The sequence below is a fragment of the Diabrotica virgifera genome, chromosome 3 (assembly GCF_917563875.1).
Source record: "Diabrotica virgifera virgifera chromosome 3, PGI_DIABVI_V3a".
Taxonomy (NCBI): Eukaryota; Metazoa; Arthropoda; class Insecta; order Coleoptera; family Chrysomelidae; genus Diabrotica; species Diabrotica virgifera.
This window is the reverse complement of record NC_065445.1, coordinates 76038395-76053405: the sequence shown is the minus strand read 5'-3', so window position 1 is coordinate 76053405 and position 15011 is coordinate 76038395. Positions and strand designations below refer to the sequence as shown.

The 15011-nt window shown below is 32.7% G+C and overlaps 1 protein-coding gene and 1 long non-coding RNA gene across 2 annotated transcripts; one reads left to right on the top strand and one right to left on the bottom strand.

The window, feature by feature from the left end:
* Positions 1-3237: 3237 nt before the first annotated feature.
* Positions 3238-5722, bottom strand: LOC126881152 (uncharacterized). Its single transcript, XR_007696731.1, has 3 exons — positions 4915-5722; positions 4655-4829; positions 3238-3513 (listed from the first exon to the last, which is right to left on the bottom strand). It is a non-coding gene; the product is annotated as an uncharacterized LOC126881152 (long non-coding RNA).
* Positions 5723-5784: 62 nt separating this feature from the next.
* On the top strand, positions 5785-14465 carry LOC126881151 (zinc finger protein 708-like). Its single transcript, XM_050645224.1, has 2 exons — positions 5785-6018; positions 13459-14465. The coding sequence occupies exons 1-2, from the start codon at positions 5895-5897 to the stop codon at positions 14391-14393; spliced, it is 1059 nt and encodes a 352-aa protein (XP_050501181.1). The 5' UTR covers positions 5785-5894; the 3' UTR covers positions 14394-14465.
* The last annotated feature ends 546 nt before the right edge of the window (positions 14466-15011 follow it).

Here is a 15011-nt window from a genome sequence, read left to right as displayed (position 1 = left end):
ATCTCATAGCAGTGACCAGTAAAAATAAAAACAATCCTAACTGCGCAAGTCAGTACAAATAGTTTCTGCTTGAAGGCATGTATCAAAAGGGCCGTTCAGTTACCGATTTCGAAGCGGTACATGGATCGCTTGGAACAACACGGTGTACGATACCAATCATCGTTCATGTTCGCTTGGAACGCATTTTTTATAATGCGCATGACGAGGGCAGTACGAAGGACGGTTTTCATGTCACTTGGAATGCGCCTATAGTATACTTTTCACAACTCTTGAATTTCACCGGATGCAAAGATCTAACTTCATTTGGAAGATGATTATATAGCCTGACCCCCACATAATCTGTGGACTTCTCAAATTTGGATAGTTTGTGACCAACAGTAACAAACTGATTGGCATTCCTAGTTGAGTATGCATGTAAATCAGAATTTCTCTTGAATGAATGTAAATTATGCTTAATATACAATATGGATTTCAAGATATATATGGAAGGCAACGGTAAGATATTGTTATTAATGAAAACTTGCTTACAAGTATGCCCAAAAGGAATATTGAAGATAAGTCTAATAATTCTCTTCTGTTTAATAAACACTGTGTCTGATTTTGTGGAATTACCCCATAACGTAACATTATAAGTAAGGTGACAATAAACCAAAGAATAATATACATTAATGAGAGTTTTAATACTGAGTGTTCTCTTCAACTGTACTAAAGCATAGAATGAACAATTTAGTTTCTTATTAACATATTCAACGTGAACATCCCAACTCATAAACTGGTCCAAGAATACACCTAAAAATTTTATGTTTGGAATATTTACAATTTCAGGAATAGACACAACTGGCATATTTCGTTTGCATCTAAAATGTATATACGATGTTTTATCAATATTCAGTTGTAGCAAGTTTTGTGTACACCATGTTTGGAATAATCTGATAACCCTTGACACTCTATTTTGAAGCTCTACGTATGTATGTGCTGATACAATCACAGATGAGTCATCTGCGTACATTACAATGTGGTCATGAGTAATATGATCGGGTAGGTCATTGACAAAAATAAGAAATAGCAGTGGTCCCAACACAGATCCCTGCGGCACTCCTACATCTACACTGAAGATGTCTGACCTTTCCTTGTTTAATTCAACATAGAATTTCCTCTCCAGAAGATATGAGTTCAATAAATTTAACATGTTACCTCTTATTCCGTGGACATACAATTTGTTAAGGACAAATTCAAATTTAAGACTGTCGAATGCTCTGGAAAGATCAAAGAAGATACCCACTACAAGAAGACCATCATCAAGATGCCTATAGACAGATTCCATAAATACTTCAGTAGCCCCCTCTGTTGATCTTCCGGATCGAAAGCCATGCTGTTCTGAACACAGTGCATTATTTTTGTCCAAAAACTGTATGATCCTAGTGTAGTAAGCTCGTTCAAAAATTTTTGAAATTACATTTAACAAAGAAATAGGTCTATAATTATCAATACAAGTGTGATCGGATTTTTTATATACTGGAACAATTTTACTTAATTTTAGGTTTTCAGGAAATTCACCTGTGTTGTATACTAGGTTAATTAAATATGCCAGCGGTTCTGATATAACATCCTTGATGTGTTTGATCATTCTTGTGTTTAATTCATCATTTCCAAAAGAATGTTTATTTTTAAGACCACAAATAATATCAAGAACTTCATCAGATGTTACTGGAAAATAAACAAAACTGTCTATAGTCCACCTATGTGATAAAGTACAGTTTTGAGGGTTATTGTCAAGCCTATTTTTTAGTGCATTATTTCTGTCATTGAAATGGCATGCAAAATATTGAGCTAAATTTTTATCATCTGATATTAGTTTGTCTTCTATAAAGTTCTAGTCAATCTTAAAGTCAATATAAAGTTCAAAACATAAATTTATTCAAGCTTTTAAGCGATATGTACAAAAAAGTAAAAGTTTATATAAAATTTCCATACCTAAATTATATTTGCGTAGTGATAAAAAATAGTGTTTGTCAGTTTGTCAAACTAAGTATGTAATACCTAAGGATTAAGGAATACAATAAAATGAACTATATAGTCGTAAAAGTACCTACTCATTAATTTATTTTGAAAACATGAGGTTGGTCAAGAGCAATCAAACAATTATTACACATTAAAAAAAATACCTCTAATACAAAGTATAGAAATACTTGAATTAATGCTAATATGCAGGCTGTAACAAAAAAAAATAATAAGCGATCGATAATGGCCGTTTACAGTAAATTAAAAAAAAATATGATTGATTTAAAAATTATGGCCTTCTATGGAAAGTTTTCGTTATCATTGGGTTTTAAAGTGTTTTTCACTCAATAACAACCTTGTAGAGCACCGGTTTCAGTTAAACGTTGTTTTTTTTTATTTTTTATAACTAGTAGGATTTGTCCATCAAATTGTACAATTTTCCATGGCAATAAAATATATTTCTATTATAAGTTGTCTGTTTGTTAAACCCAAGCATTGATTATTAATACAAAATATTAATATGATCAATATTAATCTCACAATCTTCTTCTTCCTGCTGTGCCTATCCGTAACGAATGTTGGCGATCATCATGGTAATCTTCACTTTATCTGCAGCAACGCCAAAAAGCTGCACAGATGTGTTGAATTGCATTCCTATCTTAACCGTACTGCAATCCCAGTGTGAATTTCATGTTAGACATAATATATAAGGTACTCGCCAGTCATAAGAAGCAGATTGGAAAGGCACTTAAATGAGCAGGTTGGTGAATACCAGGGAGGATTCAAAAAGGGCAGATCCACCATAGATCAAATATTTGTATTGAAAATGATTCAGAGCAGTACTTACGAGCAAAAGTTAAAGTTCTGAGGTTCTTTAACAAGGTTGTCCTTCTTCTTCTTATACCTCGCTTTCCAAATATTTTTCCTTGCAGAATGGCTTGTAGGAGGGCATATCTGGATTCATGGTGGTTAGTACCTCCCGTTTCTTACCCATTCTTCTAAGGACCTCCTCTTGTGGCCCGATCAGTCCATGGGCTTTTAAGAATTCTCCGATATAGCCACATCTCAAATGCTTCCAATTTTTGGCACATATCTTCGTTCAAGGTCCATGATTCAACAATCGACCCATAGAAGTTGTCAAACAAATAAAATATTTGTGAATCATTATTGATAATTTATTAACATTAAAAATGATTTATTGATTACAGTTAATTTATTTAAACTTTATTACGGAAATTACCGTAATAATAATAATGTTTATTCATCATAAATATAACAATATACATAAAATAATAAATTATAAAATCTTCATGAGACTAAAAACATATCAAAGTGTATAGTTCATAAGAATATACATAGGAAGCCACAAGGAAATAAACCTGCATGTAGCTATAGCCCAAAGTAATTCCTTTTGTTTATCCAAATCTTCACTAGTCAAACCCCTTTGTGTTAAGTTCCAGCAGTTTCTCCTTTTCCTACATTTAAAATATCTGGTGTTAGTGGTGTTTGTTCCTAAAAATAAATACATCAATAAAAACTCTACATTGTGTATCATAAAAAATCATACAAGAATATTTTAATATTATTTAAGAACAGTTGCCCTAATAAGACACAACAAAAAGGTATTAAGCGAAATAGAGCTGAAACAGGAAGCTGCTATGTTTGGTCTAATATATACATGAATGTAAAACAAAATATATGGAGTGCACATAGTTGAATCAACATGACAATCTGAAAGTAGACAACAATACCTACAAATATGCCTCCAATTTTCACTACCTAGGCTCAATAATAAATACAGCAGTAATAAGCGTTTTTATGCATACAAAAACTTAATGAAAATTAAGTTACTGAATCGTGAGTCTAATACAAAATGGTAATTAGACCAGTGGTCACATATGGATGTGAAACTTGGACCCTCTCAAAGACTGATGAAAATCAACTGAGAATACTTGAGCGCAAAATACTAAGGAAGATATTTGGTCCAACACATTACGCGATGGTTCATAGAGAATTAAAATGAACCACGAGCTGTATAACTAATGCAGAGCACATATATTGCTAGATTTGTAAAATCTCAAAGACTAAACTGGCTTGACCACTTAGAAAGAATGCCAGATAATCGAGCTGTGAAAGTAATCCAAATATGGAAGCCCCAAAGAAATAGGCCAAGAGGAGGCCCTATAAAAGATAGATAGATGACATAGAGGGAGATCTTAAAACCATGCACATCAGATAGTGTCGAAGGAATATCTGAAGTATCTGACAGGGTAGAATGGAAAAACGTTGTTAAGCAGGCCAAGACTCACAAAAGGTTGTAGCGCCATTAGAAGAAGAAAATTTGAGGACATTTTAGATTATACCTATGCATTAAGGCGGTCCAAAATGTAAGCTTTGCATCTAACCATATTGTAATAAACTACAGTCGGAAAATTGAAAGAATACCCATGAACGAACATATAAAACAGGCTGTATTTTCCTGTCACCGTGTCACAAAGAAAATTGTCCAGTGCAAGTACATGTAACAATAATTATTGCATGTACTTGCGCTGGCTAATTTTTTGTCTGACACGGTGACAGGAAAATACAGCGTGTTTTATATGTTCGTTCATGGGTATTCTTTCATTTTTCCTACTGTATATCTTACACTTACATGGTCGAGAGAAGTCTCAGCATTATTTTCTTCACTTTTATTTCTTTTATCAGCTATTTCCTTGCGCTCTAGATCACCATTTCTTTTTATTGCCTGGCTTTGGTACACTATGTTTTGGTTTGGAATCCAATCTTCTAATCTTCATTATTTATATCCTCTAAAGTGGCTGGCTTTCCTAATAATTAAGTTTGAATTATTACATATTTATCATTATTTGAAGACATTTAAAAACCTTATTAATTGAATTACATTAAACTTACCACAATATTCACAGCATACTCTTTCATATTTTAATTTTAGATTTGTTCTCCTTTTTTTGGCTTTTATCCATTGTTCCCGTTCCCGACTTAGTTATTAGGTCTGGATCCCGCGTATGAAAAAAAAGTTGATTAATAGCAAGCTAAAAATTTGTTAATAGCTTAAGGGTGTCTAGTCAGATAAACTTTGATATATGGGAACACTGGAACAGGGGCAGTTTTAATTGTGGAACAGGTTAAAAATTTGGAACGGTCAGACCACGAAAACGGCACATTTATTTTGTCCGACAGAACAGACTTAAACTCTCCGAACAGAGATTAAACTCTCATGCAAAAATCAGACTGCTATTTATCACCAAATGGGCGTTTTAATGAGTGGAACATGTAGAATATATCAAATGACAGGAATTATGACAGGTGATAAATAGCAGTCTGATTTTTACATGAGAGTTTAATCTCTGTTAGGAGAGTTTTAAGTCTATTCTGTCGGACAAAATAAATGTGCCGTTTTCGTGGTGTGACCGTTCCAAATTTTTAACCTGTTCCACAACTAAAACTGCCCCTGTTTCAGTATTCCCATATATCAAAGTTTATCCAACTAGACACCCTTAAGCTATTAACAAATTTTCAGCTTGCTATTAATCAACTTTTTTTTCATACGCGGGATCCAGACCTATATTGTTGTTAGGATATATGATTTGGATTTGATTTATTTCTTAGAATATATGAATATAAAATAGAAGGTTTATTCTAAGATTTCTTTATATTTACAATTTACTGAATTTACCGTCGATCATCTGTCAATTGTCAAATTGGTGTCAAAGTTCGAGATTTTAGCAACTTGGCAACGTTGGTTAAAGTGAGCGTTGTGTTCTCGTGTCACCAAGTCACCAGTGTCATAAGTCATAATAAATAACGGTTAATAAAAATTTATCAACTCAACAACAACCATTTTTTGTAGAAATTTATTCAATTTATTAGCTATGGAAGTTAAAGTTGAAATTAAGAAAGAGTTGGATGAATTTGACCAAAAATATATCGACACTAAGTTATCCACATCAATAGATCTGGAAGACTTAAAAAATGAACCAAAGGAAGAACTTATAGGTGAGATTAATAAAGGAAATAACTAAAAATAATATTATTTCTACTGTAATCGCTTACCTACCTTACTCTTTGCTTTGAGTTAAATAATACTAACTTTCTCATTAGGTATACATTTTTCTGCACATTATTGTGTGTGTGGTTCCGGATTATTGGCTTCAGAGTCTATTATGTCCATTCGCCATCTTACCCTTTTGGGATTATTTTCATTATTTTGTATTATGCGGAAGCTCTACCTTACATTCTCATTATTTGTTAGTTTGTTAGGTAGGTATACAATCATAATCCTGCTCTAATTTTACAGAAAGATATAATAATTATACAGTAATAACAATTATTGTTATTGTTTCTAAAACATTGATATATTTAAACTGCATGACTGCACTTTTATGCAAACTATCTGAAGAAGTAGTTAAATGGAATAGGTATATCGACCGTTAAGTACCAATACCTTCTATCTAACGACAAGTAAATTTTACAGGAGAAGCAAAAAACTTATTTAATTTTGCTCTGCCAATCAGAATAATTTAATATATGGACTTTCTACTTTTTTATGTATAAGATTATCATACCTCACATATTTGATTTTGAAAGAGCTTTTGAAAAAGACAGTTTGTCAGTTAGGAGGTATTGTTTTTCTCTGTTACTTGAAATATATGTGTTTAATGGAAGATAGGAGGTCTTAAATGTAATTAAAAAATGAATTAAACTCAAAAAACTTTATTATTATTATTAATGATATCAACACATTAAGACTTCTGAGATAGTGAGTCATAGAATGTATGACAGTCTTGCGGTAACACAGTTTTCAATTGTTGTAAATGAGAGTACTTCGTAGAACTAATAGGTAGCACTTTGTCATGCAAGGGAGTATAAATCGGTTCAGGAATAATTTTAGGTCTTATGGGCAACTCACTCCACTCATCATCAAAGTTTAGTTTATATTGTATTTTTCCATCTATGGTATACAGTAAAGCCCTCAGATCTGTTACAACAGGATCTCCTACTTTACGACCTGGCCTAATGGAAGTGTATCGCCATGTGTCCTCATTTGCGTAATTTTTAAAAAATTGATAGTCAACCAATTTCACTTCATACGGAAATGGCTTACTTCTTGCTTCCTTAGTAGCAGAAGCATAATCGCTCGGAAGATGAATCTCACGATGCTTCAATTTAGTCTCGATAGCGCTGTGGACCGAGTCACACTCCATTTGAGTGTGACCCGGTTCTAAAAACTTTTGGGTTATAACTATCTGATATTTTACAGAAAAGGCAGATAATGCGTTAGACAAAATGTTATTCCGATTTTGGTATGTGCAGCCATCTGAAAATATTACTATAGGTAACCTGTTGGCGAGACAGTGTTGTGACAAGTAATCTAAAAGGAAGTTAACAAATGTGCTTGCTGTCAAGTCACTGGCAGTTTCGTCAAACCAATAGCATGTTGCATGATGAGTGACCAAATTGTAGACCGTATAGTTGTGACAACTTAACTTCGTTTTGAAGTAGAGGGCACTTGCAGTCAGATAAGGACACACTTTGACAGCTTCAAGATCCATTGTAAGAAGATTAAATTCACCAGCTTGTGCTTTTTCCTTGTCATGTTCTTTCTCGGCTCTTGCTCTTGATTTACGTTGAATATGATCTATATATTTTTCGTCTGAAATATTTCCTTCTTTATAACTGACACAGATGTCACACATATCCTTTTTTAAGGTATAAATAGAAAGATTTGAATCTTTAAATATCTTGTCAAAAGTATGTCTGCTTGCACTCTCTTCGTTATTATTTGAGCACCATATTTTATAGGAATTATAGAGTTCTGTTTTATTTCGGTAATATGGCTCGATGAATAATTTTCTCGAATTTTTTCTATTATAATGAGAGGGAAGTGTTGGGATATTTTTAAAAAATTCACGTAGCATCTGGATTCTTGTCGCCGTTCCTCTTGGCACAACTCGTTTTCGATTGCTATTGGTGACTTCATTACATGGAAGTGTTTTATGAACTGACTTCTTGACCCAAGATTGTACAGTAAAAGAACCTAGGGAAAATGTATTTAAAAAGGATGTCTTGCAAACTCGCAAATTACCCTCAGCTGTAGGCAAAAAATACTGGAAAGTACCTTCCCGTCTTGTCTCACACCCTACAGTTTTTCTAGCAGTAGTTTGTCGGGAGACTAATCCATTTATATAAATCTTCCTTTGTTCCCAATTTAAGTTTGTCCAAAAATTATTAAATATATCTTGTCGCATCTCCACGGTCAGTTTTTCACAATTCCTGACTTTACTTGTTGTACATTTTTTAGACTTGCATGCTTCACCCAGTTTGCGAGCGCTTCGGGGAGTATTGTGTAACATTTTTCCCTCTTTCGGATTTGTATAACCTAAGTAATCTTTGCCAAGCATTCTTAACTCTTTGTTACGATTTTTTTTCCAAGTCTTACTATCTGGTTTAATTTTTCTTTTTCGTTCTTCATTGATTTCTCCGAAATAAACCTGTCTTGGCACCAGCTCAGAATCCGGCACACTATTTTCTTCAGACACCCTATCTTCGCTCTCAGTCTCCGATGAATCAGACTCTGGGTTATAGGAACTTTCACTGGGTGAAAAATCGTGAGCTGAAGATGTACTTGGAGTCGATGCTCTCTCTGTAATTACATTTTCAGTATGAAGTTCCTCGTTTAACTGTTGGAAGTGGGAGTCTTCTAAATTGTTGGAGGAAAACACATTTTGATAGGAACGATTACTTTCTTGATTGTCAGACAAGGCAAGACTACCAACTTGTTGGCTTGTACTAATAGGAGGAGTAATATTTTCATTTGTCTCCGGAATGTAGGAACTTCCATCTGGTAACAGTACACTGTGGATCAATGTCGTAGTTTCATGAATTAAGTTTACACAGTGTTCGTCTTGGCTCAGATTTTTAGATTGTGATCTTGTGGGCTCTAAACCTTCAGAAATAATAACGCTAGTAGTAGACTCACTTGTGCAGCCATAAGGAATGTTTTCATCAAGTTTCAAAGCCAATCCTAATATTTCAGCTGCCCGTGTTTTCCTACGTCGATCTTGATTGATATTCATCTGTAAAAAAATTTGCATTTAGGTACTACTTTGAGATTTTACTTGAAAATTCAATGCTTTAAACATTGCTTGTTACGTAAATATAACTATTAGGGGATCGAAAATAATCTTTATTATAATTTATCATATAAAAGCAAAATGTTTTGTTTCCAATGTTAGTTAAAACGTTGAGACCAACAGTTGCCTGTCTCATTAATCTCTTCTAATTTAAGCCTCAGTTGACCACTGAATTCTCACCACATATCACCCAGCAAAAGCAAAAGCTTGGAACACAGTTGTATATTGACTTGCCCAAAGACTCCTGATCAAGTACCATGTGCAGTTTTAGATCCATTAGTGAACCATATTAAGTCACTAATAATGTTTGGGACTTTCTGTTCTGAATAACTATGGTATAATTGTGTTAATATTCTCAGTGCATATTAGCTTTGATATCATTTCATCTGAAACTCCCAGTGGTACTTGTGTGACTTTTTTATTTTTTATTTATTTATTTATTTATTTATTGTTCATACATATGACCTGGCCTCTAGTGACTAATCCAGGTCGTTTTTTTCCTGATGGGATTACAGATATTTTTTTTTATATTTTTACATTTTTTACTAAACTACTAAATCTATTTTTACAATTAATAATTTGCCATAATCTATTAATTACATTTAACAAATTTAAAGAAACAACATTTGTTAAAATATTTTTGGTACTATCAACTCCCTTCTAAGTTATAAAGACAGTCCCTCTATTTTCAGAAGAGAGTTGGTAGTTTTTTTTTAATTTAATGAATTATTTATTGAATTATTATTTTTATTTATTTATTTTATATTAAATTATTATTATTATAATTGTGAATATCTATTTTTGAATTTATATTTTATTTTATTTATTTTAACTTTATCTTACTCAACTTCATCAGGGTTGGATTATTTGTTGTCTTCTTCTATTATTATAAATTTCTTGTTGTTTTTTAGATATTATTTCTGTTAGATTGTTTAATATTCCAAAATATTCTTCATTTTGTAATATATCTCTTATTTCAATTCTTTCTAATCTTCTTCTCATTTCTCTATGTTCTTCATTTTCTATAGTATTTTCACAATGTAACACCATATGTTCTGGTGTACCTAGTTCTCCACATTCACAATATGCATCATCTTTTAAGTTAAATCTTTCCAAATATGTTGGGTATGGTCCATGTCCTGTTAAAAAGTGTACTAAACCTTGTTTTGGATTAAAATAATTTGGAATGTTTTCTAATATTGGTATAAAATTGTATAAACGTCTAGATTTTGTTGAATTTTCCCATTCATTTTGTCTTTTTCTATTTATTATTTCTTTTAATTCTCTTTTATTTCTTATATTTAATCCTATTATTTGTATTATTTTTTCATATTTTTCTTTTTTTAGCCAATAATTACATGCTCTTTTTTGTGTTTCTAAATGCATTGGCATTACTCCAGTTAAAACTGTGAGTGCCTGTGTTGCAGTTGTTCCAAATGCTCCCGTCATTCTTACAAGAAATCCTCTCTGAGCTCTATTTAATTTTTCTGCATTTTTTTTATTTATTAATCTATGTGCCCATACACTTGAACCGTACCCTACAATTGATGCAAGTATTGTACTTAGGTATATTCTCATCTGTCGGAAAGAAATTCTATATTCCTTCTGTGCTAGACTAACAATGCTATGCATGATCTTTGTTGCCTTTTCACAGACACAATTCATGTGTTTTGTAAATAATTTTTGTTCGTCTATTATAATACCTAAATATCTTGTTTCCATTTTTCTTTTTATTGTTTTCCCTCTAATTTTTATAATTGGATCTCTTTCTAAATTTCCTTTTATTAAACTATATGTTGTTTTTGAATCTGATATTGTTAATTTTACTTTATTCATCCAATCATTTACTCTTATTAATACTTCATTTGATTTATTTTCTAATTCTCTTCTTGAGTTTGCATCTATGATCAACAACAAATCATCTGCATATGCTATGCTTCCAAGCACTTCAGGATCTATAGTCAATTGTTCCAACAGTTCCTCTAGCATTACATGCCAGAACATAGGTCCACATACTGATCCTTGTGGACATCCTTTTGTGATATGTTTTGTTTTTTTTCCTGTTGGACAGCTTAGGCTTGCAGGTCTTGACGAAGTCTTTCAAAGAATGAAGGCCACCAAAGATTGTCAAAAGCCCCAGACACGTCTATAAAGATCATTAAAACGTACTTTTTTATGCTTTCATTTACTATTTCAAATACTTTATTTATTGCATCTTCTGTGATCTACCTTTCCTAAAACCATACTGACCAGGATGTAATCCAATTTCTGTTCTTATTTGATTTAATTTTTTACATAGTAATTTTTCTTGTAATTTTCCCATTGTATTCAATAAACATACTGGTCTATATGATTTCGGTAAGGCAGGATCTTTATCTTCCCCTTTATGTATTATTATAACTTCTGCTTGTTTAAAATTATTGGGAAACCTTCTTTGTCTAAGACATTCATTATATAATGATGTTAGTACTGGAATTATTTGTTCCGACAATGCTTGAAGTATTTTAACATGAATATTATCCGGTCCAGGTGCCTTCTTTCTTTTCATTTCTCTCATACTTTCATATACTTCTTCTTCTGTGAATTCCTCTATTTCTCTTTCTTCTTCTATTTGGTATTCTTGTATCATTTGTGTGACTATGTATTCAATATATATATATATATATATATATATATATATATATGGACCATTCCACGAACATATGCCTGTTTTGGATTACTTCGACAACGAATATTTTACTGTGCAACATAAGAAGTACGAAAGTAAATGGCGCTAATAATTATTCCAATAAACAACAATGTAATTTGCAATTTACTTTCGTTCTTCTTATTTTGCACAGTAAAATATTCGTTGTCGAAGTAATCCAAAACAGGCGTATGTTCGTGGAATAGGGTATACCTACTTACTGTGTCAAAACTGAAACAACTAAAAATATGAAACAAGAATATAAAAAAAAAACAAAAAAATATGAAACTAATAAATAATTTATCAACAAATTATCCAGCATACTTAATATCTTAATTTAACGCTGTCTTAATATCTTCATTTAACGCTTAATTAAAAACAAATAAACATAACCTCAAATAGTTGTCAAGAAGAATTACTGCATTAAACTAACTCACTGAGCAAAAACGCATAAAAATCTCTTAATTTACACGTTTCTTTAACTAAATATATAAATGAAAAGTATTATTTCATCACACAAGACACAAACCGCGTAAACAATAAATGAGAGATTTCTTATGAACATTTAGCGTTACCTATACCTAAACGAAATTGTTTGGAGTCAATAATACAAACAAGCAAGCTCCTCCCAATTTTGTGACGTCAGACTTAGGCTGTATGAAATTAAAACGTTTTTTGAACGTAATTTTAATGTCATTAATCTTACGTATTTAAAATCGCCTTCAAAAGACGTCTATATGACGTAATGTTCAAGCACGTGTCATATTCAACCAAAAACTGACGTTTCCTCAACGTTATATGACGTCACTTGGTTGCCTGGGAAGTTTTCCTCATGGACTTCAAATCATCGTTGAACCAGTTTATTAGGCGACTTTGATCTCTACGTTTTTATGGGGTTTTTCAGGAAGAGTGTAAGAAAGCCTTACTTAATTCATTATGAAATGCAAAGAATTTAGCTTCAGCAGGCAAGTCAGAATCCCTTAGAAACTATTATTTTAAACCTTCGACATATGAGAAAAAAGACCATTTATTCTTTTGTGTAATTGGTCTAAAAACAGATCTAACAAGGGCTGGATCATTGTCACTAGTAAGCACAAGGAAATCAAGAAGCTGTCCATAGTGATCAGAGAATGCAGTCTCAATAACCTTCACATTACAGTCATGATGATCTAAATTCAGAAATATATTGTCCAGACAATTCTTCCCTCTTGTGGGTTCAAAGACCAACTGGGATAGTCCAAAAGAGGAAAACAAGCTACTTACATACTTCAACACATTCTCGAGTCACAGAAAGAAAATTCACATTGAAGTCCCCTACAACCAATAGATTACCTTTACCATGAACTATAGTGAAGGTTCGCTCCATTATTTCCAGAAAAATATCCAAAGAAGCAGATGGTTTCCTGTAAACTGAAATTACATATAATTTAGATGTTTTTAAAAAAATACAACATATTTCTACACATTTTACAACAGTCATGGCATTTACTAATTTAAAATCATACATGGATTCCAATTATTTAACTGTCGCTAATCCCATATAAACGTAACATTTAACTCAAACAAACAGTTTTAGAACCTTTATAGTATAATTCGTATAAATGACTTTTATTTTAGGTGGTCATGAGGAGGTGAACAAAATGATGCAACACCATGAAGATAATACATTGGACAAGGACAAAATTAAAACTGGAAAGGAACTTTACGAATGTGAAATTTGTTTTAAGCAATTTTCTTTTAAAAGAAATATGAAAAGACATTTGATAACACACACTAGAGCAAAACCTTACAAGTGTGAAATTTGTTCCAAGCAGTTTACTACAGCAGGTATCTTGAAGAGTCATACGAAATTGCACACTGGAGAAAATGACAAGTGTGACATTTGTTTCAAGCCGTTTAGTAGTCAAAGTAATTTGAAAAGACATTTAATGACACACACTGGCGAAAAACCTTACGAGTGTGAAATTTGTTTAAAGCAATTTTCTAGTCAAAGTCATCTGAAAATACATTTGATGACCCACACTGGAGAAACACCTTACAAATGTGAAATTTGTTTTAAGCAGTTTTCTCGTGGAAGTCATTTGAAAAGACATTTAAGGGTACACACTGGAGAAAAACCTTACAAGTGTGAAATTTGTTTTAAAACATTTACTAGTCAAAGTCATTTGAAAACACATTTGGTGACACACACTGGAGAAACACCTTACAAGTGTGAAAGTTGTTTTAAAATATTTACTTGTCAAAGTCATTTGAAAAAACATTTGGTGACACACACTGGAGAAACACCTTACAAGTGTGATTTTTGTTTTAAGCAGTTTTCTTTTAAAGTTACTTTGAAAAACCATTTGCATATTCACACTGGGGAAAAACCTTATAAGTGTGACATTTGTTTTAAGCGGTTTAGTTTATCAACTTATTTGGTCCAGCATATGAGAACACACACGGGAGAAAAACCTTACAAGTGTGAAATTTGTTTTAAGCAGTTCAACCAAGCAAATAATTTGAAAAAACATTTGAAAGTGCATACTGCAGAGAAGCCTTTAAAAATGTGATATGTTTTAAACAGTTTCTTTCAAAAAGTAAATTTTTGGAACATTTTTTTAATAATTAAATTATTAACTAATTATTATATCTTACTTTTACATTTATTCTAAATTCCTGTACCCATACCACCGGTACGCCATTGGCCATTAGCGCTGGATTCTCCTTTTTTATATAGTCTTGCTAGCCTGCATGGTATGGTATGGCATATCGGGTCAGGACCCACTTGTGAGCCCTTCAGACACTTAGACCTCCTACGGCGGGTCCATTGTATCACCCCTATCTTACGGACCAGGTCCATACGAACCTGGTCTTCGGCTTTTCTGCGGACCAGACTGTACCTGGCTCCCATGTCCGTCAGAATTTGCAGGGTCTGCAAATCTGCCGATGCCACCCGAGCGTCTAATACCCCAAAAACCTTATGGCCTCACAGAAAGCCATGTATCTTAAGAGGCAACTCCCACACCTGGCTTGGCTGCCTAGATGCCGATCCCAGGATCTGCCACCTCTATTAGACGAATGCCGGGTATTCCCAGAGGACATAATGTGAGTAGGTTTCCTCCTCATTACATAGACGGCACCGTCAGTCATCCGCCAGTCCAAGCAGATGAAGATACCGTCTACAGATG

What these genes read in the sequence shown, in the direction of transcription:
- LOC126881151 (XM_050645224.1), top strand. Translation starts at nt 5,895, where the DNA reads ATGGAAGTTAAAGTTGAAATTAAGAAAGAGTTGGATGAATTTGACCAA. An exon ending in ACCAAAGGAAGAACTTATAG is followed by an intron (nt 6,019 to 13,458) that starts GTGAGATTAATA and finishes CTTTTATTTTAG; the next exon opens with GTGGTCATGAGGAGGTGAAC.